At 51.2% G+C, this 23,661-nt stretch overlaps 1 protein-coding gene across 4 annotated transcripts in view; it reads right to left on the reverse strand.

Annotated features, from left to right (window-relative positions):
• Positions 1-23,661, reverse strand: part of LOC144826600 (uncharacterized) — a 497,905-nt gene that overhangs the window by 203,816 nt on the left and 270,428 nt on the right. For all 4 annotated transcript variants that reach the window (XM_078685107.1, XM_078685106.1, XM_078685105.1 and 1 more), the window contains 2 exons: positions 3,275-3,339; positions 1,896-2,053 (listed from right to left, as the gene is read on the reverse strand). In XM_078685107.1, the coding sequence (XP_078541233.1) occupies positions 1,896-2,053; positions 3,275-3,339 (223 nt within the window). The remainder of the gene's footprint in view (positions 1-1,895; positions 2,054-3,274; positions 3,340-23,661) is intronic.

Below are 23,661 nucleotides of genomic sequence, written 5' to 3' on the forward strand. Positions count from 1 at the left end.
GATACTATTCTATCACCCATATGGGATCTCCCCGCCGCTCCAGGTTGGGTGAGGAATACACTAGCAATTCCATTAATGGAGGCTGGAATATCTACATGGGGAGACTTATTTGTGGAAGGGTCTTTGCTTCCATGGGAATATCTCGTGAGTAAAGTAGGTCCCAATTTTTCAAGATTTAAATATCTCCAAATATCAAGTTGGGCTCAAGCCTTTTCTGCCCAAACCCCTCGTCGTAATAAAATCGCCGCTAGGGGGAGGCAGTCAACTGGAATCTCTTACTGGATAAACCATCTGTAACAAAAGAAGTTTCTTTATGGTATAAATTAATCCTGGAAGAGATTGATGGGGAATTTCACCTTCCCGAGCTGCTGTGGGGTTCCTTGATGCCTAGCCTGAATGTGAACGACTTATGGCTAGCATCTTGTAATGTTTTGTGGGACCTAGTTAAACCAGCTTGGCTCCGCAGGAACCATCTATTTACCCTGCACAGGGCATACTACTCTCCACAGAGGTGGTCTAAGTTCTCCACAGGCGGCCAGCGCTCGATGTGGTTTAGTATCTGCCTCTGATGAACATATGTTTTTTGAGAGTCCTCGTTTGTCGTCTTTTTGTGACTCCATAAGCAGTAAACTTACATCCTCCCTGGGCTTTGCAGTCGTGATTGACCTTCGCCTTGTAATCTTCGGTGTAGTGAATCAGAACCGAAGCCCAGCCAAAAATCTTTTGTTCTACTCCATTCTGGTGGCGTGCAGAGAAATCTGTAAACGATGGAAGGAGGCCGCCTCTCCATCTCTACACGACTGGTGTGTATCAATACTTCAAATATCGAAACTAGACCTCGTCAGGGCAGGTAAACCAGAAAAGAGAGCTTTCTGGCATCTGCTCGACTAGTCCAACTAGTTGTACTGGGGTTTTGTTTTTTTCCCCAGGTCCGATGATTACCTAGCCTTGGTACAATCTCCCTGCTAAGCCACTTTGCCTCTCCCTCGGCACGATGGTGGCCATAGCATTGATGTAACCGGCTAATGGCTAGTATCTGCCAATTGGATAACAAGGCGCTAAGATTGGTATGGTATAAGTCGTAGCTGATGGGTTGGGGTCGCTCCATAAATCTTACTACCCACACCAGTTTTTGACTGAGGCAGCACGGCTGTACCACCATATGCCTTTCTTCCTTGTTAATACAGCAGCTCGCAGCCATGGTAGAGATGAGGACAAAAAAAATATAAATTAGCTTGTAGGTTTAGATGCATTAGTTCCCCATGTACTTCTATAACCTAGTAAGGAGGTGCTTGTACATTCAGTTGCTCTTGGCTTTGTAATAAACCTACTAACTTGGAATTCGGAGTCCATGATTCTTCAGCGTCAGGTTTTCTAAAATGTTGTAGTCTGTTTTAAGGAGTGATTTCTCCCCCCTACACTTCTCAGCAGGTCCATCCCCCAAGAGTTCCGCAGTAAATCAGTCCAATTGATGGAGAGATCATCAAAAGCCTAGAAACGTTTGCCCTTGATTCATAGATTTGTTTCATTACAAAAGAGTAGCGAGACTGCCAAAATGATCTTTGGCCAGACTTAAAACAGGTGTGAATTAGCACGCTGCAGAATTAATGCTTAAATTCTATTACCTAGAACAATACCAACTCTAAAATGCAGCTAAACAAGAGTGATATTTTTCAACAGAGGACTTTTAAAAGCAAATGATTTCGGGCAAATGGTATTGATCATTAATAACATTAACAGACCGAGTAGGGAATACATCAAAGAAGTAGAAACACTAATATACAGTAAACAGACGTGCGCTGGCACAGGGGAGCCCTGCAGGAGGTTCCGCTTGCAAATCATAAGCATTCATAGACTGAACCTATGCACCACCAGAAGCTTAAAGGAAGGCTTACCATTTGATTCCACACTTGGTAGAGCGATCCTCCATTCGTTCTGGTGATCTGTCATCTTGTGTGCCTCGGTGAGCACAGTGCGCACCACATCTGAACTAGATGGGGGCAGAGTGTTGTTCTGAAAGAGAATGTCGAGCTCTGCAATCACTGAACCATTCCTGAGAGGGAAGGGAGAAAAGTGGAATCAATACCAGGTGCTGTTGACGTGGGGTTGGCCCCCTACGCCCAACAGCACATGCTTAGTAAAAAGCTGCATGGCTACAACACACCCAGGAGTGCAAATGCCAGGAATTTTTCAACACCATGAGAAAGACGAGGTGGAAAAAATAGGATTCAGAGAGGACATAACTCAGCTTCCCAAGTTCTTTCATCATCCAACAATGTTGAGCCCAACAATAGAAACAGTCTCCCAACACCCATTGCAAGTAATGAAACTGCAGGTCACTTGTTGAACCACAGAGACTGGATCAGAGCTGGGAGTTTTAATCATCTCACTTTCAGCCTACCATTGTTTGAATGGCTCACTGAGCATTAATACAATTGTAACACCACCAGTCCACCCAGAGTATTAATATCCTTGTTACACCATCATATATCCTTCCCCAACAAAACATTAAAACTCTTGTTACACCATGAGAGATTCATCCCCGACACACTAGTATTAATACTAGTTACAACATCAGTGGTTCATTGCATAAAAAATACCCCTCAAAAAGTATTTATACTTTGGCAGCACCATCAGTAGTCCAGTGCTGTGAAAACAGAATACTCTTGTAACATAAGCCCAGTGTGCAGGAGGTGCTGCAGTACCCCATAAAAAACGTGACAGTTTTGATGGGAATGAACAATCAATGGGTCCCTCAAATGTATTTCTTATGCCAGAGTTTGTGTTTTTAGTACATACTTTCACATTGCCCATATGCCTTTAGTGGTGTGAACCTATATGCCTGCACCCCACTGAAAATGATTCCTGCACCAGTGCATACGTCGTCCATTCCCATAAAAACAGTATTCATACTCTTATAACATACTCATCAATCCATCCTATTAAAAAACAGTATTTATACTCTTATAGCACCATCAGTCCATCCCAGTGAAAAATTGTATTAATACTCTTGCAACACCATCCCCTATCTGACCCTGTGAAAAGTAGTAATTATGGCCCATAACAAAATGTGTATAGCCTCAAAAGAAAACAGTTTAATTGTAAACCACTCATCACACCTTCAGTGAAATGCAACAGAGGTGGCAACTTGTGCAAGACCCCCAGTATAGACAAGAAAATATAGGATGGAGTGCACAATATACTACGCAGACCCTTGTTTTAACAACAGTGCATGCAATACTTAAGTGAGGGGAAATAATCTTAAGGTACTTACCGAAAGTCTTTTATCCTCGTCCCAAAATAGTCACTACCATACTTGGCAGAAAATATTTTGTTCATCTGGAAAATAAAAAGGCAGTAGCAAAGTAAGCATTCATTCTTCGAATGCCTAAAAGGCACCATTGGGCGAGCCCTAAAGCTCAAGTTACTACTTGTGTAAGAGACATTAGTTAGTGATAGATTCCTTACCTTAGAAATAATCCCCAGGCGTCAGACTGGATCTGGAAAGTTTTGCTTAGCAATACCCCTGCGCGTCGATAGGTGGAGCTGTACGGCTCCGCGCCATCCACTGGCGTCCTGAGCGCCGAGATGACGTCACAGACTACTTAGGCGCCACCCATGCGCGCTGACTTCAGTTCTGTACCGACTTTCCGCACTGAAACGCAGAGCCATGCAAGATACTGATCATTGGTGCATAAAACTAGGGCACTAAAAAGGGATGACCTTAACCCTAGCAATCTGTTCGCAGAACGGGGAGGATGGGTGGGGCGGTAATGAATCTATCACTAACTAATGTCTCTTACAGATACATTGTTACACAAGTAGGAACTTGTGAATCTGAAAGACATTAGTGATAGATTCCTTACCTTAGAATAGATACCCCAGCAATTCCAACACCGGTGGTGGGTCTGCGAACAGGATAACACCAAAAAGTCACGGCACACACAACGGCCAAAAAGCAGTCTCTCCGGACCGGAATGTCAAAGCAGTAGTGTTTGGTAAACGTGTGCAGCGAGGCCCACCTTGCTGCCTGATAAATGTCCTGCAAGGGAACGCCGCGTCCCAAGGCAGTAGTAGCTGCAGTTGCCCTGGTCGAATGGGCACGCAACCCCATAGAAGGCTCCTTCTTGGCCAAGGAGTAACCTGCTTTGATGTACAGAACGACCCACCAGGAAATAGTCCGTTTGTGCACAGCCCAACCTTTTTTGGCGCCCATGCAGCCAACTAAAAGCTGATCATCCATCCAGAACTGTTGTGTACGGTGCAGATAGAAAGCAAGCGCACAATTTGGGTCCAGACGGTGGAGCCTCTCCTCTTCCCTGGAAGGATGTGGAGGCGGAAAGAAGGTTAGCAAAGTGATGGTCTGCCCGATGTGGAAGGGCGTGACAACCTTTGGCAAGAAAGAAGGACGGGTCCTAAAAAACACCTTGTCCGGATGTACAGAAAGAAAAGGAGGTTTAGAAGAGCCTGGAGCTCACTCACTCTTCTGGCAGAGGTGATGGCTACCGGGAAAGCCATATTTATTGTGAGAAGACGTAATGGACAGTTATGAAGGGGCTCAAAGGGAGCGCACATCAGAAAAGTCAAGACAAGATTTAAGTCCCATTGAGGCATTATGAAAGGCACAGGAGGGAACGGGTGTGTAATGCCTTTCAATCAATCATTTGTAAGGCGCACTACATACCCGCAAGAGTCTCAAGGCGCTGGAGGGGCGCTACTGATCGAACAGCCAGGTCTTGAGTATCCTCCTGAAGGTCAGCAGGTCTTGGGTCTGTCGTAGGCTCAGTGGGAGGGTGTTCCATGTCTTGGCGGCAAGGTGGGAGAAGGATCTCCCACCGGTGGTTCTTTGGATGCGCGGGACGGTGGCGAGTGAGAGGTCGGCGGAGCGGAGCTGGCAGTTGGGAATGTAGAAGGAGAGCCGTCTGTTGAGGTAGGCTGGGCCGGTCATGTGGAGTGCCTTGTGTGTGTGGGTGAGGAGCTTGAAGGATACCCTCTTGTTGAGGGGGAGCCAGTGCAGGTTTCTCAGGTGGGGGTGATGTGGCAGTGGCATGGGACGTTGAGGATCAGTTGTGCCGAGGAGTTTGATGAATCGCATTAGTTTGATGAGCTTGGTCGGGGCGTTTCTGTAGTAGAGTCTGCTGCTGACGAGGGCCTGGGTGACTCTCTTGTATCTGTCGGGATCCATCTGTAAATCTTGCAGAGCATGCGGAGGGTGTTGAAGCAGGAGGAGGAGACTGCGTTGACTTGGTTGGTCATTGACAGCGTTGAGTCGAGGAGGCTTCCCAGGTTGCGTTCGTGGTCTGTGGGTGTCTGGGCTGCCCCCAGTGCTGTCGGCCACCAGGAGTCGTCCCAGGTGAAGGGTTGGAGCAGAGGATGAGGGCCTCCGTCTTGTCGGAGTTCAGCTTCAGGCGGCTGGTCTGCATCTAGTCGGTGCAGGCCTTCATTTCTTAATGGAGGTTGGCTTTGATGGTGGTGGGGTCAGCTGAGTCATTGGCGTCGGAGATTATGTTGAAGTCGTACTGTCGGGCTACGTGTGCGAGCGGGGATATGCAAATGTTGAACAGCGTCGGGCTGAGGGAGGATCCCTGGGGTACGCTGCAGATCTCGGAGGCTTTGGAACGGAATGGGGGTGGGGGGGGGAGGCGGACGCTCTGGGTTCTGCAGGAGAGGAAGGAGGTGGTCCAATCCAGAGCCTGGTCTCGGATCCCTGCAGCATGGAGGCGTGCGCGTAGTGTGCGTTGGCAGACGGTGTCGAAGGCGGCAGAGAGTTCTAGGAGGATGAGTACTGCGGTCTCACCGTTCCCCATCGGTGGCAGCGATAAGGGCAGTCTCGGTGCTGTGGTTGCTGCGGAACCCTGACTGGGAAGGTTCCAGGATTCTGTTTCCTTCGAGGTATCGGGTTAGCTGTCTGTTGACGGTTTTCTCGATGACCTTGGCCGGGAAGGGGAGCAGAGAGATGGGCCGAAGTTCTTGAGGTCTCTTGGGTCTGCCTTAGGTTTTTTGAGTAGGGCGTTGATCTCGGAGCGTTTCCAGATCTCTGGGAAGGTTGCGGTCTCGAGGGAGAGATTGATGACGTTGCGCAGGTGGGGTGCGATGGAGCTACTTGCTCTGTTGAAGACTTGGTGCGGGAATGTGTCTTACGGAGAGCTGGAGTGGATTGTGCGCACGGTCTAGATGGTGTCATCAATGGTCACACTGGCCCAGGCTAGCAGGGGGTCGTGGTTGATGGTGTGCGGAGGGTCTGTTGTGTTTCTGTCTGTTAGGGCTGTCTGGGTGTTGAAGCGGTTGTGGATGTCTGCAACTTGCGGTGGAAGAAGGTGGTGAGGGAGTCTGACAGGGCTTGCAATGGCAGTATGTCTGTGTTGGAGCTGGGTTTGGAGAGTTCCTTCATGATGTTGAAGAGCGCCTTGCTATTGTGTGCGTGGTTGTCGAGGCGGTCTTTGAAGGAGGTCCTTTTGGTCACCCTGATGAGATGGTGGTGGTTGCGAATGGCGTCCTTGTGTGCTGCGTGGCTGTCTGGAGTTTGTTCACTGTGCCATTTCTTCTCTAGTTTCCGGCAGGCTTGCTTGGAGGCTAGGAGTTCTGGGGTGAACCAGTTGGCCCTCTTGCTGGTGTCTATGTTGGGTGGTGGGGGGTTCTTCAGCAGGGCAAGGGTGTTGGCCCAGCATCTGAGGCTGTTCATTTGAAGAAACGGTTAACAACCAGGGACTTAAAAAAAGAAGGCTGATCAGGAAGCCTCAGGAAGGCAGAAATGGTAGAAAGATAACCTTTGATAGTGCCCAGAGCAGAGCCCTGCTGGGCCAAAGAGAAGAAACAGAAGAACCTCAGAAAGAGGGGCCGAAAGGGGATCCACAGCCTTTGCTGTGCACCATGCCACAAATTTGTTCCATCTGCAGGCGTATACCCCTTTAGTATAGGGACGCCTGGCTCCCAGAATGACATTACAGACCTCGGGAGGAATGTTGAAAGCGGTCAACTGTCGCCACTCAATCTCCACGCATGGAGGTGGAGACTGGACAGGTTCGGGTGGATGACTGTCCCTTGCTGGTGCGACAGAAGATCCTCCCGAAGAGGCAGACTGAGCGGGGGATCAATGCTCATACTGATTAGCTCGGGACACCATACTCTTCAAGCCAGTCTGGGGCCACAAGAATAACTTGGGCCCAGTCACGCCTGATCTTCAGCACTCTGGGCATAAGTGGTATAGGCAGAAAAGCATACAGTAGACCGCAGCTCCACTAGAGACGGAGAGTCTCCGAGCAAGTGCCGCCTTATAAACTCCAACGTGCAGAACTGATGACATTGCGCGTTCTCTTCGGTGGTGAATAGATCTAACCAAGGCTCTCCCCACTGTTGAAAGAGACCTTTCGCCAGGTCCGAGTTCAGACGCCATACGTGATCCATCAAGCACCGGCGGCTGAGTTTGCACGCCCTGGCGTTCAGAGAGCCTGCCAGTTGTTGAACCACCAAGGTGATGCCTTGATGTTCAAGCCATGTCCAGAGGCGCAGAGCCTCTGGACATAGGGTCCACGACCTCCTGTTTGTTGCAGTACCACATGGCGGTGGTGTTGTCCGTGAACACCTGCACTACACTCCCCCGGACAGAGGGGAGGAATGCCTTCAGTGCAAGCCGGATCGCCCGCAGCTCCAGAAGGTTGATATGGAGCCGGGACTCTGCCGGAGACCAGAGGCCTCTGATCTCTGCCTCTCCCAAGTAGTCTCCCCATCCCAGGAGGGACGCGTCCGTCACAACTGTGTGCTCTGGTTGGGGAAGGGACAGGGCTCTGCCATTGACCCAATGGCGATTCGTGAGCCACCACTGCAAGTGTCGTGCAGTGCCCTCGGAGATCTGGACATGATTGGACAGGTTGCCCTGAAGCTGTGCCCACAAGAACTTCACGTCCCACTGCAGAGCCCGCATATGCCATCTGGTATGTTGCACTAGCAGGATGCAGGAGGCCATCAGACCCAGGAGCCAGAGGATCATCCTGACTGAAACCCGGGATAGAGGCTGAAATATCGGAATCCTAGCCTGAATGTCCAAGACTCGCTGCTCTGGAGGATAACCCCGAATAAGCTCGAATTAGGAAGGCTTAGAAGCGGAAGCAGCAGGGGTGGAAGTGGACTGACCCACGCGCTGGTTACCAGACCCCGCCCCTGCGGGATCCTAGACTGCGGCCGCTCTCAGGCTGGTTCTCTACAGGCTTGCTGGAAGAGCGTGCCTGGGTGCCCCTTCCCTGGCTACTAAATAAACGAAACCCAGGCATGGCAGGGTACTTTGTGGAAAGACCCAAAGACTTGGCCGTGGCCCGAGAGTCTTTGAAACACTCTAGGGCATAGTCTCTCTCATCACCAAAGAGCCGGGAGCCATCAAAGGGCATGCGCATGAGCGAGCACTGGACATCGGGTGAAAACCCAGTGGAACGCAACCAGGCATGGCGCCGCAACGCCACAGTCGTGGTAATTGCCTTGCCCAATGAATCAGCAGTGTCCAAACCACATCCGATGGCAAACTTCGCCGCGTCCTTGCCCTCCGCAATCGCTCGGAAAAGGACAGCCTGGACCTCCTCAGAATACTGAGGCAACACCTCAGCTACCGAAGCCCACACTGCGTGGAATTAACGGCCCAATAAGCAGGCAGGGTTAACAGACGTAACCCCAAGCTAGCTGAGGAGAATAACCTCTTGCCGAATTGGTCTAGCCTTTTAGAGTCGTTATCCAGCAGAGCCATGGGAAAGGCACTCTGCGACGTCGAGGCTCTCAGGCATGGGGTGAGTGGTCAAGAAGGCGGGTTCACCAGGCGATGACGCTTGGTGACTTTTTATCCACCAGCGCCCCAGAGGCCGGCCGCAACCAAGTGCCCAAGAGGACTTCGGTGAGAGCCTCATTGAAAGGGAGCAGCAGCTCTAACTACGTAGACGCCGTCTGGAGCACCTCCGTAATGAGGTTGGTCTTAAGGGCCACCGCAGGACGGTCGAGATGAAGAGCCTCCAAAGCCTGACGCAGCACCCTGGTATAGGAAGCACCCTCCTCCATAGTAGGCGGAGGAGAGGCAAACCCCGGGTCAGAAGACACATCAAGCTCACCTGCATCTTGAAGGTCGTCCACCCAATCCTGCTTGGAGTCACATTGCCGGGCAAGGGGGTCCTCAGAACCGTCCCAGTCCTCATCTGGCTCCGTAGTAGAGGGAGCCGGCTGCGGCGGCAGGGCTGGAGCCAGAGAGGGGGCAAGCGGTGCCGGGAACAGCGCCGTACACTATGCTGGTCGGGGCCGAGCGGGAGCGGGATCCTAAAGCTGATCCAAGGTCGGAACAAAATGGTCAGAGAACGTGGGCAGGGGTAGGATAAACGGCACCCAGTGCGGCGCCTGTGGCGGAGCCGGGCCGGAGGCAAGGGCAGCGCCAGGCCGGAGCCAGCGGAGCTGCACCTTGTGGCCCCAGAGTGGTGCCAGAGCCGGCGGCGCAGGGTCCTGTGGCGCCAGAGCCGGCGGCGCAGGGTCCTGTGGCGCCAGAGCCAGCTCTGGCACCACAGGACCCTGCGCAGAGTCGGCGGCGCAGGGTCCTGTGGCACCAGAGCCAGCAGCGCAGGGTCCTGTGGCGCCGTGGCTGGCACCGGCGGCGGAGCCGCTAGGCCCACAGGACCTGGACACAGGACCGCTGGCCCGAAGGCGTGCTGGCGTGAGCCGGGGGCCTAAAAAGTCGGTTCATGGCAGCAAGAAACTCTTGCATCTGTTCTGGAGTCGCCGAAGGACCCGGGTATAGTGAGTAGGCCGCGGGACTCACTGGCCTCAGAGGAGCCACAGGGGCAGAGCCCCTGGCCCCCTCGTCCGCCTCTGGGGAGAGGAGGGGGACGTCTGAGAGCGAACACGCTTCTTAGACTTCTATTTATGGCGTCGCTTACTGGAATCTGACGGGGAAGACGGAGTCCGAGGAGCGACGGCCCCGGTCCCGCGAGAGGTCCCAGGAACTGCCCCCAGACCCGGAGCGGCAGTGAGAGGAGTGCCGACCTCCAGCAATTCCCTAGGCCACACCCGGAAGGCCTTCGGGGCCATGGCTCGACAGTCCCCCGAGTCATGATCGGTCTCCAGGCAGGAGAGGCACACATCATGGGGGTCCGCTACAGACATATTACGGCAGCACAACCCACAAGACTTAAATCCGGGCATCCCTACATGCACCAGGAGATGAGAGGAGGAGACAAAAGTCTCAAAAAAGTAGTCAAAAAATGACTGAGGTACGTGCAAATCCAGATCTGCGCTTTCGGCGCGGAAAAAGAAAGAACTGACGTTAGCGCGCATGGGTGGCGCCTAAGCAGTCTGTGACGTCATCTCGGCGCCAGTGACTGGTGTGGAGCCGCACAACGCCACCTACCGACCCCCATGGTTACTGCTAAGCAAAACTTTCCGGATCCAGTCTGACGCCTGGGAATTATTTCTAAGGAAAGGAATCGATCACCAACGTGTCTTTCAGATGCATGGGTTGTGTAAATGGTGATCACGGAAAAGGACTTAAGAGCAAGAGGATTCTGATGAGCAGAGATTCTGCTGGAGCTGCATGTGAAGAACAGAAGAATCAAAAGGGAGGGCAGTTAAGGATTCTTGTTGACATGTATCATGGGAAACTGATCAATGCCAGTCTTTTCCAGATTAACTACAAACGATATAGATGATCCCAATTTAGATTAAATTGTAGGTAAATGTACTTATTGTGCCTTTGGTAAAAACTTGAGTTGAAGGGGCCCTTGTAGATCAATGTTGGATACTGTTATAGTAAAGTAAGCGTTGCCATCTAAACGGCACCTATGCTTGTATCTATTCTTATCTTGAAGACCGGCCCCATAAGCTCTATGGGACAGACTACTTCCTGCCACTATTTGATAAGTGGCTGAGTGAACTAGGATCCGTTGAGTCAAGAGGATTTACCCAAAAGGCTGGAGACTCTGGCCAGTAGGGCTGGCACAGAATTGATTATGGCATGTCAGCCTGGCACCAGTGGCCTAGCAAGGGTGCACTGGGCCTAATGCAGGCAAGGGAAATGGGGAACCCATCCTCTTTCATAGGATAGATGTGCTATAAAAGGGTTGCAGTGGAACCACCGGACCACCTAGACTATAGTTCACGGTCCCTGTTGCACTATTGATAGCTATACCACTGTCCGACAGACTACTTAATGTGCCACAGACCTTTGAGCCTTCTCAGCCCAGTCCTGCCAAGAATCTTCACCTGACTGCAGTCACCTGACTGCAGACCAGTCTATCATTGATAGCAAGGAACCCAATTTCATCCTATGTATTTTCACTGCAATTATTTCCGTCAGGAGCTACGGATCCTTGATGTAGCCCAGAGAGAATAAATTGCACCACAGCAATCAACATAAATTATCAATACCTTATACTGGATTACCGACCCCTCCATCCAACTGAGAATCAGTACTCCAGACTGCTGCAAGAAACATACTCCGTCGGGGATTGTACAATCATGTGCCACGTATATGCCACACAATCATCATTGTCCCCTGCCATGCAGTGGAGCTGGAATGGTCTGCTCTGGTTACTGAAGTGAGTGGCCATTCCCCCACTCTCGCACTCCTTTCCATTCTAGCTTTCCCTCCTTTCTGGTGAGATCCTTTGTGCAAGAAAGAGGTTTGGAAACCATTATTCCTCTTCAAGGATAGGAGTGACATACTGTGAAGGCTTCAAACTTTATCATTAAATAATTGACAGAGAAATGAAGCAACTTCTACATGTGGCTGCAGGCGGTGTGCACAGGCTTAGGGATCTGTTTATCATCAGAATGTCAAGTACAGGAAAAGAGAAAAAAAAGGCAGGAGAGAGAAAAAAAGGCAGGAGAGAGAAAAAAAGGCAGGAGAGAAAGGCAGGAGAGAAAAAAAGGCAGGAGAGAAAAAAAGGCAGGAGAGAAAAACAGGCAGAAGAGAAAAAAAAGAAATAAAGGCAGAAGAGAGAAAAAAAGGCAGAAGAGAGAAAAAAGGCAGAAAAGCAAAAAGGGTAAGATATGAATACAATGACAAAGGGAGAAAGCAGATCTCAAACAACCAGCAAGAATGAGACAGAGTCAAGGAGTGCAGGGAGGTGTCAGAAGGGGCGTGAGATAGAATTATTGAAGGAAGCCTCTTGGAGTAGATACTAATTTTTGTTTGTGGAAGATGTAGTGTTGGTTTGGACAAGAGGCTTCTGTGCCGATTAAAAAACAAAATCCCCTAAACTGTGAAATAAAAAAAGAGGCAGATTTTACGGTTCAAGGGCAACCATAGAAAATTTACCTTCATACAAACTGAGTCAGGCAAAGGTTTGACCAGTGAGACAATATGAAGATTAGTGGTTGTTTGAAAAGCCCTAGAGGCTAGCGAACCACAGGTCAAATGTGTAATGTTCTGTTACAGTGATTACACCAAGATGATGGAGCTGTGCAGTAGTAGAGTCAGGAGTGGTCATCAAGGAATGCTGAAGGACAAAATAATCATTTTCTAGATTAACACAGATATTGATTTCTTTGTTTGAATTCTTAGCCCGATAATCCAATGTAATTGAAGTGAACGCTAAGTGCAGTCACAGTCATACTGCTAAAGGCATACAAAGTGTAGCAAGTTAGGTATGGCTCAGGATAAATTCATCCTCAAATTCACATGGTTAGTATTCGAGAGTACAACATGCGGGCCTCCTTGGTAGCACACTTGTGCCAGAGAGAAACGTGCTTATTCACAACTTTGGGGAGTTCTGAAAAAGGCCATCTCCTGGTACATATCCTATCGATTAAATCCTCAGTGTAATGTGCAAGCCAACATGAAACCAAAAGAGCAGGTAGGAGGGAGCCCATCAGAGAATTAATCTCGTGCTTCACCAGAAGAGAGGAAGGTGCGGATTCAGCAAAAAGAAAATGTCTGCCCATGCTTTCTCCCTTTAGGAATTCCTATTTTTAATTCTACAGCATCACAAAAGGAATCTGGCAAATCACGAAAGCTATCCAAGTGACCTCACATGGCGCCATCCTGTTAACCAGAAAGGAGCTTTATGCACAAGTAGAGTGCAGATCAGCTTCGCACAAGAAGAGTGCTCAGTTCAATCTTACAAAGACCCCAAGTTAGAATTATCTTAGAGGCACTTTATAGACACTTAAAAGGCATAGCGGACTTAGGCAAAATTCCACTTGCTTTTTGCATTCTGAGAATGTCAGCCTTCTAGTTTTCACTGTAAATGGGACTCGACATAAAGAAATGGGGGGGCCAATCGGCCCCCACGCACACATGGCTGGGCCCGGCCCCCCTCTTGCTTTTAATTTTGTTTCATATTTTAATAAATACGGCCAGGGGGTCTCAGATCCCCTGACTTCCAAAGAACTAAGTGTTGACCTGTTCAATGGGTAATGTGATTTGTGTGTTAGGGCGGGGGGTGGCCGGCAGTCCCAGACCATGAGAAAAGGGGGGCCAATCGGCCCCCACGCACACATGGCTGGGCCCGGCCCCCCCCTTGCTGCCCGACCCTTGCTCGGTTTCGCGTCCCGCACCCGCCCCGGAAGTGGTTGTTACACTTCTGGGTCGGGGGGTGGGACTTCAGCCTGGAAGGGGTTAAGAGCCTGGGGAGCGCGGGAAGCGGCCTCTTTGTGCCCGCGCTTCCCAGGCTCGCTCCTCGCCCCCACCGTGGGGCCGTCTACTTTTCCCCACCCACCGTCGCCTGGTAGCAGAAGCCTGGTGTGGGCACTGGTAGGTATACGGTGTAAACGCTATGTAATGTCATAGGAATAAATGTTTTCTTTCCTTAGGCTCTTTTCCCGTTTACAGGCAAATGTAAATATGTAAAATGTTGGGGGTGTTGCTGTGGAATTAACTCTTTTTCCTTAGGCCCTTTTTTCCATCTTAGATTAGTAATGTCGTATTTATTATGTGGATCTGGCGGTAAGGTCATAATCGGTGAGCAGCAATTTAAGGTCCTTAGGTGGGGGCGGCCCCATTCACGAAAGGGGTCGCCCAGGGGGAGGGGCCATTGGTCTCTCCCAGAACTTCAGGGGCAGGATATCCGCTTGCTTGGGTGCGGGGGAGGGGAGTCAACGCTTTCCTCAGGCTGGTAGCCACCCCACACATACACTATGACGCTAAGGGCGCGAGTGTAAGGGCCCTCCTGTTATGGTTAAATGTAGTTCACGGAGCGCACGAGGGTAAACGGGCCCTTCTCGCGCATGCGCATCTCGGACGTGAGAGCGTAGCTGGGTAAAAGGATCTGACACCGGTTAGCGACCTTGCCGTAGGACCAGAAATTATTAAATTGCAAATTGATATCAGGATGTTAGATTCGGTTAGGAACCACACTGTATTAGCTACTTGTTAAGGTTAGCCCATCATATCCGAAATTGATGTAAATCTAATGTTCTGAAATGTGCATTTAATAATCGAGTAAAAGTTTTATTTTATTAAATTTTTTTATTTTGTTTCATATTTTAATAAATACGGCCAGGGGGTCTCAGATCCCCTGACTTCCAAAGAACTAAGTGTTGACCTGTTCAATGGGTAATGTGATTTGTGTGTTAGGGCGGGGGGTGGCCGGCAGTCCCAGACCATGAATACTATGGACAAAAGCGGCAACTGCAGTGTTCATACACCAACAATGGCCCCATAACATACTTCAACGAGAGGTGAATGATCCACAGGGGTCAGATTGATCAGGGAAGTAGCCAAGAAACACCTTTGCAGGCTTCATTACTTGATACAGAGGTCACAAAGAATGCCAATACATAGGCTCCTTTCACTTGTTCTAGGCATCTGCGAAATAGCAGCCTTGTTTGTGAATTTACATAGCCATTTGTACCATGAATTGGTCTAACAAATTTTCGCTCTGCCTAAACCACATCAGACACCACAAACCATTCGAGTAACAGTAATTGTGCTCATGGTAAAACCCAAGCTGGTACTATTACATATTTTTCAGCCCTTTACCTATGTTCCTAAGGACAAGAACTTTATGATCAATAAACTGGATTGTAGAAGAAAACGTAACAATTGCAAAAAAAAAAACGAAACCGTAAATAGGCAGGTACACCAAATATGAACTATTAACAGATGAAGATCTGATCTCTGCACAGTTTTTTGCAGTCATTCCTGAGATAGTCCCACTAGGTCAGTCCCTTGCAGCTACACTTTTGATGTAGGCCAATTACTTGGTCTTAAAACAGAATCCCTGTAGCAGGGAGGGAAATAGATCCATTTATCACCCTCCACCCCATGCAAAGCCAGGAGATTTTTCAGTTGTGTTCTTCACCTGACCTGGAACAGCTTCGACAGGTACTCACATATACCCTAAAGCCCACACTCTTGGTCTTCTATTTTCTTCTTGTCCTAATTTTAAAGACATCCAATGCTTGCCTCTGCTTTAGAAAATGGACCGTTACTTAAACAAGTTAATTTGGCAGCTTGGTAACTAATTCAAGGCTGTTTCAAAGAAGCTTTATGTATGAGCAGTCCCTTCACTCTTAAGATGCATTCTGAAAGGAAGCAAAATCCAGGATCATTTCCTGCAGAACATCCCTTAACCATGGCCTGGTAACCATGGTTACAGAGCAAACCAAAGAAGAAAAAGTCCAGCGGAGTCCAGTTCTGGTCTCTAAATAAGTTGCTGCTCCTACTGGAGGAGGTAGTGAAGCATGAATGTAGCAGCATTGTCGGTCAGCCTATGTGCGGTGAGATAGGGACGAGCCCTTTTAGTTATGTAGTCTATTGGAGAACTATAGAAAATCAATATTGTAGAAAGAAGGCTTCTAACCAAGTATAAAGAATCGTGTCATACACTTCCTTAAAGCAGGCAAAGACCCTTTGGGGTGAACAGGGTATACACGTATCCGACTTGTCAATGGACATTACATGTATTCACAAAAATGTTGGCAAATACACCAAAAGGAAGGTTGCAAACACTGATCTACAAAGAGCAGACATAATTCATTATAAAGAGAAATGATTAGAATAATTAGAAAAATGTTAAGCAAATGCTAAATAGCCAACAGTGTTGGAAACTAGTTCAATTCTGTAGCAACTATAAACACAAATGTTGAAAAAGCCTTATATCACAACATGTAAGACTTTGTGGCTCATCCTTCATTGCATGAATTTTGAAGAAACTGCTAGGGAAGCCTTGATCTAATAACTTTTATAATGGGTATTGATGAAGGTCTGAACTTATGGCCAATTGTCAAAATATTGAAAGGAGTGAAACAAGGTTGCCCTCTTACCACTACTACTTTATGTAGCATTTAAACCTCTGGGTAATTGCAATAACAATTTCATGAGTCAAATAAGCACATTTGGATCTAGATTTAAAGCCAACTTTTGTGCACTAGCGGATTATGAAAATTGTAGCAAATCTTTCAAACTCTCTCTGTGCATCATCTAGTGCTAATCTGCTGCCATCCCACTGTGCATGAAAGAAATACTAATAAGGCATGGTGTAAATTGCCAGTCTGAGAACTGCTTTTTTATCAACTTCAAACTTGGTAGCTGCTATTGCTGGCGTGAAGCACCACATTTGTGAGTGTGATGCAACAGCAGTTATTAAACATAATTCCTCTCAAAAACAATGAAACTCTTGAGAATGATTCTAATCCCTGGAGTAAGGTATTTTATTAGTTCATATTTTTCTTGAAATTATTATGAAAGTCTTCATATATGTTATGTGTTATGTTATGTTAGGTTGTCTTGTAAAGCGCATGGCTACCCCAGCAATGGGGCGTCCCAGCGCTGTAGACCACTGGGGAACCCGTCCTGGCTTTCCCTGTGAGATGATCCCTGCTGGGTATCTCCAAGGTGAAACCAGGCATCCCCGGTGTAGGTGGGGGGCCGTTGTGGAGATGAGGCAAGCTAATGCCCAGAGTTGCCGAGTGTGATCCCTGCTTAGAGTAGGCACCGAAGCAAGAATTATCGAGTCAGCTGACCCTGGTCCACGACCCTGCCGCATCGGGAATTGAACCCTGGTCCCGGGCCGTCCTCTGCCGCCTCTAACTAGTGAGCCACACCACTCTAGGACATAACATGGTCTTTCAGGGCTTAATCAAGCTTCACAATATGAAACAGTCAAGGAATAGAGGTACAAAAGGCATATAATGTGTAGCTATTTTACATTAGACCTCATAAAAAGTACATCGAATACCCAATTTATGTCCTATCTTGATTATTTTAAGTGCTTATAGATCAGATAGACCGTTTATTTGCTAATGGCAGACAATATCTGTGCATTCCCCTTCTACTTATCTCCTAGGATTCTAATATATTCTAACAGAATATCACATGAACTGAAAACCTTTTTTTCATATTCATATATTGTCCTTTCGTTCTTATAATTTTACTTGTATGGCTCTACGATTCTCAGGCAGTTAGACGAAACTGAATTAATTGATGCCTTAACAGAAGATTATGGTACGTAATATTATGAATAAACCTTTTTAGCATCTTATTTGGAAAGCATCTAAATTAGAACATGGGCGACAAGCAGATCTGCTGTTTTGGGGATTGCGCCAACAACATCGCTCCTGAGGAGACTATCTTCTACTTGCTGTAGTGATAGTCATCTACAATGTACATGTGATGCCTGGTGCAGAGTCATATATCAAGATTTGTATTTTTGGAAGCTTCTCTACTATGTGGGATCCCGTGTGCCAGAATAGTACATTTCACAGAGAACGCAGAGGAAGAAGGACAAACAATGTTCCCGGTAAATGGTAGAGAGGTTAATATAAGGCTACCTAGAAGGAGCGTGGCTTGGATGCCGATGCGAGCAGCGGCGTAGGCGCGGAGCTCCGCTCGCGAACCCAGCCTTATTCCTGCACATTGACCCCCCGAAGCCCCCCCAGGCACCAACGGGTAGCGGCGAGATGGAGGGAAACTGGCCCTGGGCATTCTGAGCACGCCCGACGGCACAACCTGATGGGATCGGGGATTTCTGAGGCGGCGCCGGTTGCGACATTCGGGCTCAAAATGGCGGCTCCTCGGGATTGAAGAGGCCCTGCACGGGACCGCGAGAGCAGAGTGCCGCAGTTGCATTGGGGGACGCGCTGTCCCTAGCGCTGGGGCGGCGCTGCGGACCAGGCATGGTGGACGGCCTGCAGAGTGGCCGGATCGGCCAGATTGGCTGGGCATCCACTGGGGCCAAGTTGGAGATGAACTGCTGGGCCTGATGATGGAGGGGCAGTGTGGCCCAAGGCGGTGGGTGCTACAGGTGGAGGCCTCTCTGGCGGCACGGATACAGGGGGCAGCCCCCTCTGCCTGGTGACTGACCAGAGCGCCGGTGGTTGCGCCACGCGGGCTGACAGCGCCCTTGCCCTGAACTGCTGACTGGTGGCTGCTGCGGGGTGTGCAGATTCCCAGAGCATACTGCGGCCTGCGGGGTCGGAACGCTACACAGGCGAGTGAGGTGAGGCGACCATTGAGTGCCCTGCATGGTGGGGGCGCCTGCAGCCAGCCATGTGGAGTGGCTAGTGGTTTAAGCCTGGGGGCGGAACTTGGCGCCTTGAGACTCTGTTTGGACATGGCGGAGGCCTCGGACTGATCTGCCCAGGACCCACGGGGTCCAGCCTTCGCAAGGTTGGAACACCGTCGAGACTGGAGGGGTGGCCCACTACCTGGGGCTGCTGGCTGACGCTACCCGGCACAGGCTTGGTATCGCTGCGGACCTGACGGGTGGGGGGGGGGGGGGGGGGGGGGGGGCTGCCCCGCGGGAACCTGGGGAGCGGTGCCCTGCCTCCACAGTACTGCAGGGATTGCGACCTCTGGGACGCAGGGGGCCTGGAGCAGGCCCAGGCCCCGCCGTGTATTGAGCTGTGGGGGTCCCATTGGCTCGCGGCTGGACTGGCCTTCCCGGTTCTGCCCTGGCTGCATTATCTGGGCCTACGTAGCTGGCGCAATGCACGGAGGGCACTGGATGGTGGTGCTGCTGGCGGCGGGCTAGTGGAGGGCAGACCGAGCGCCTGCTTGGAATCCTAGAGGACCTCTCGGACTGGGTCCTGGCCTCTGCGTCCACCCGGCAGGTGCAGACTGTTTGAGATCCATAGACCCCCCCCCACTGACTTCAGCCTGTTGCCGCCATGGGCAAGCCCCGAGTGAGGAGAGACGAAGACCCCCAGCCTTCTGATGCCGAAACCCCACCTCAAGCGAAGCAAGATGCGCAGGGCCTGACGCCGGAGCCTGGACTGCAGCAGCAGTTGGATAAAATACTGTCCGCCATAGCTGACTCACAAACTGCCCTACAGCAGGACATAGCACAAGTGGTGACAGGGCTGGGACTCCTGCAGGCAGAGCACTCTAAACTATTGGATCGGGTGAAGCATGTGGAAGAAGTGATCCAAGATGTGGCACCTGCGCAATCCGCGCTGGCCGCGACGGTGGCAAGTGCAATGGACCGGATCGCAGTGCTGGAGAAGCGCGCAGAGGATGCGGAAGGAAGGAACCGGTGGAACAACATTCGAGTGGTGGGCCTGCCAGAGAAAACAGAGGGGTCAGACATGGTGTGTTATCTGGAGGATTGGCTGCGATCGGAGGTAGCGCCTGAAGGCTTGTCGGCCTTCTACACTCTAGAACGTGCACACGGCGTCCCTGCTAGACCCCCACCACAGGGACGCCCTCCTCGACCGGTAGTGGCACGCCTGCTACATTTTAGAGACAGGGACTAGCTCCTTCAAAAGGCTCGCACGGATGGACCCTACCAGGTTGGCAATAGCAAAGTCACCTTATTCCCAGAATATTCATTTTAGACTCAACGGCACCGAGCGACCTTCCTAGCCGTCAAGAAAGAACTGCGTGAGGGAATACAATATTCCCTGCTATTCCCGGCCAAGCTTCGCATCATAATGGATGGGACCACTAGCTTTCACGAAACACCGGAGGATTCGTGGGCTTGGCTAGAATCCTATCGTGCTGGGAGGGATGGTCCAGAACGCACTGTGAGGGCATTGGCTGAGGATTTGCTGCCCCGAAGATCACGGCACATAAGACGCCGGCGGCGAGATCTACGGAAGCAGACGACCTCGCAAAGTGAAGTGGAGCGCACAGGGGCCTTAGCGGCGGTGTCGGCGATCTCTTGCTGACTTCTCCGAGAGGCTCAAACCTGGAAAAAAACAAGGAAGCATCGGAGGCGGATACTTCGGCATCGGACAGCGTGCATTTACCACTGGTCACACCGGGAACGGCGGACGGCCTGATAGATGAGTAGACTGTGTATTGCTCGGGGAGGGGGGCCTGATGAGATCCGGCGCAAGTAGAAGGTATGGGGGGGAATGTGAATGCTGTGCGCTCCTTAGGGGGGTTTTCTTGGTGCTGAACTGAGGAGAGCTCGGACTTTGATTAGGGCGGACTACACGAACTGCTGCATAGATTAGGGGTGCTAGGTGGGAAGGGGTGGCGAGTGGTTTCAGGAGCGGAGGCTGGGTGTTGCTCCGACTACCTTTCGGTTGCTCGCTAGGCTCTGTCCAGCCCCACCGGATGGTTCCCAGTTAGTTGGCCTTGATATCGATTGAGGCATTTGTTGGGTTGGTTTGGATGGGATTCACTATGTTAGTGCCTGTTCTTGGGGTGGAGGGGGTGATGAGGGTGGGGTGGGGTTGTTGGGGGACGGAAAGGGTTAGATGGGGAGGGTGCCCGCCGGCGAGGCTACAAGGTATTGGGCAGTTCATGTGTTTTCTACATTGATGCTATGGGGCCATTACCTGATGTGAAATGTGTGACCTGGAATGTGAGGGGATTGCACTCCATGCAGCGCAGATACAAAGTCCACTCTTACTTAGTGTGTAGGGGTACACAGATTGCCATGTTGCAGGAGACGCACTTGACTAGAGCGGAAGGGCTGGCACTGCAGCGCAGATGGCGAGGGCAGCTCTATTATACTACTTACTCAGCCTTCGCGCAAGGGGTGCTGATTTAGATTAGGGCTGGGGTCCCCTTCCAAATGATTGATCACATGGTAGACCCTGAAGGTCGCTACGTGGTGGCCCACGGACGCCTTTATGGGTGGGAGGTGACACTTTGCAGTGTCTATGCCCCTAATGCGGAGCAGGCGCCCTTCTTGGAGAGCTTATCTGTCGCCCTGGCGGATTACTTTACGAACCGTGTTCTGATGAGGCGGGGGTGGCTTTAACTCTGTTGTAGATGTGACTATGGATAGATCGCATCCCCCACTGCCCACGGCCCGATTCATAAACTAGCGAAAAGTAGAGCCCAGTGGCAGGCTCACTGGGGCTTCATGGATGTGTGGCGAGTGCAGCACCCAGATGATCGGGATTACTCGTTCTTCTCGGCACCGCACGATTTGCATGTACGACTAGATGAAGTCTTATGCAGCCCCGGATTGGCGGCTATGGCGCTAGGTATCAAATACTTGTCGCGCACCATCTCCGACCATAATCCATTGTTGATGCGATTCTGCTGGATTGCGGAACGCCCTATTGTTCTGGCTTGGAAGTTGCGACCGGAGTTACTGGAGGACCCACCCTTCCGTACTGAACTGGGGGCTGGTGTTGAGCAGTATTTTGCAGAGAATGAAGGCTCGTACTCAACCACTGCCCTGGAATGGGATGCATTTAAAGTAGTGATCCGCGGGATTTGTATTAATAAATGAGTGGGTGTGCGAAAATTATTGCTGCAAGAAATTGAAACTGAAGAACGGGCCCTTAGGGAAACAGAAAGAGCCCACTCTGGTGGCACTGAGGGCTGGGACGCGGTCCAGGCTCGGAGGGAGGCAGTGGTCGTGGAGCCCTTAAGGTGCTTCGACCACAGAACCTACTTGGTATGTACGCACGCTGAACGGGATAAGGTAGGGACACTGCTGGCATGGCTGGCCAATCCCGCCCCCAGTGGGGCATTTCTGGAAGATCTTGAGCTGCCTTCCGTTGAGGCGGAGGAGGCGGAGTCCCTTGGTCAGGACATCACGATCGCTGAAATTCGTTGTGCCATTAAACAACTGGCGCGCAACAAAACTCCGGGCAGCGATGGGTTGCCCATAGAATTAGATTTAACGTATATCGACCTCCTGGCTCCCAGACTGCTGATGGTATACAAAGAGGCCAAGAAGCTGGGTGTGTTGCCAACCTCCACTAGGGAGGCCATCATCATTCCCCTCCTTAAACCTGGGAAGACCCCAACTGACCCATCCGCGTACCGACCTTTATCAATGTTCACCACTGATTATAAAATATTGAGTCGTGTGCTGGCGATGAGACTCCTCCCATTCATGACGCGACTGGTGCACTCTGACCAGTCCGGCTTTATACAGACTCGCAATACTGCCGGCAACAGACGCAGACTGATACGTATCTTAGATGGGTACTGCGGACTGGAGGGGCAGGCAGTCGTGCTTTCGGTGGACATTGCTAAGACGTTTGACAGCCTAGAATGGCCCTACTTATTCCCGGTTGTTAGACGGGGACCTGGAGGGTCGGCCGAGCACAAGGGGAGAGGCCTCCGGTGAGGGCCGTCTCCAGCGATCGTACAGACAAGTAACTTCCCCCCCACAGATGGACACCACACGAAGGTCAGCTTAACACCTTTTATAGGCAATTCTTTGAGTAAGGTGGTACGATACAAGGAGATCAGGACACGATGATCCTCTCAATTCTAGTCTCTATTAGGGGAAGGGGGTAGCGGGACAGTCTTGGTACCTACAGGTACTGAGGTGAAACGGTGGTAGCTCACAATCCTCGAGCTCGGCGTTCGGACGGGTCAGACCGCGGCTGCGCCAGCAGGTCCCGAAGAGGTCGTAGGTGGCAACGGGCCGCAGCAGCGCCAGCAGGTCCCAGCGAGGATGACGGTTACAACGGGCCGCGGCAGCGCCAGCAGGTCCGACGAGGATGAACGGTGCAGAAGGCCGCGGCAGCGCCAGCAGGCAGGACAATAGTTCACAAGGCAGGGCCGCGGCAGCGCCAGCAGGCAGGACAATAGTTCACAAGGCAGGGCTGCGGCAGCGCCAGCAGTCCGTCAAGGATGAGTTCTTCTCGGTGTCTCTCGACTCCAGGATACAACTGCCTTCCTGCTCTGGGGCTGCCTCAGTTATAGGTCTGGCGCCCTTTGATGTCCGGACCCTCGCACTGGGAGGTCCGGGATGAGGGAGTCCAGACACCCAGCAGGGGGGTGGAGCCAGCACCCGGGGAGGCTGGGGGCGATCGGCACCTGGCGGGGGAGAGCCATCGACACTTCTTTCTCCCATTAACCTGCCAAGTGGTCCGTTCACCTCCTGGATGGATGGTGGTGCCGGGATGTCTGGGCCCGGCCAGGCCCAGGGTTGGGGGTCGAGCCGAGGCCACGCAGCCGCGTGGTGCAGTGTCCAAGATGTCGGCTGGGCCGGGCAATGGGGTTGACGGGGGCCTGGGCCCGTGGCACAGAGAGATCCGGGAGCCGGCGTCCCGGAGGGGGACGGGTTGCGGGTTGCTTCTGCGGGTAGCACCCGGAGAGCCGATGTCTGGGCCCTGTCATGCGGGGAGGGAGCGAGCCCTTCGTGGGGCCTGTCCAACATGCGTCCCCCCCAGCTGAAGGCGGGGAGAGTCACCCATCCTCTTGGGGACTCTCCTCGTCGAGGCGGAAAAAGCGGGACAGGCCGTCCGCGTTGGCGTGGTCTTGGCCAGGGCCATGCTCCACAGTGAAGTCCATCCCCTGCAGGGAGATGGACCATCGCAATAGTTTGGGGTTCT

Source organism: Lissotriton helveticus, chromosome 3_2 (assembly GCF_964261635.1).
Source record: "Lissotriton helveticus chromosome 3_2, aLisHel1.1, whole genome shotgun sequence".
Classification (NCBI taxonomy): domain Eukaryota; kingdom Metazoa; phylum Chordata; class Amphibia; order Caudata; family Salamandridae; genus Lissotriton; species Lissotriton helveticus.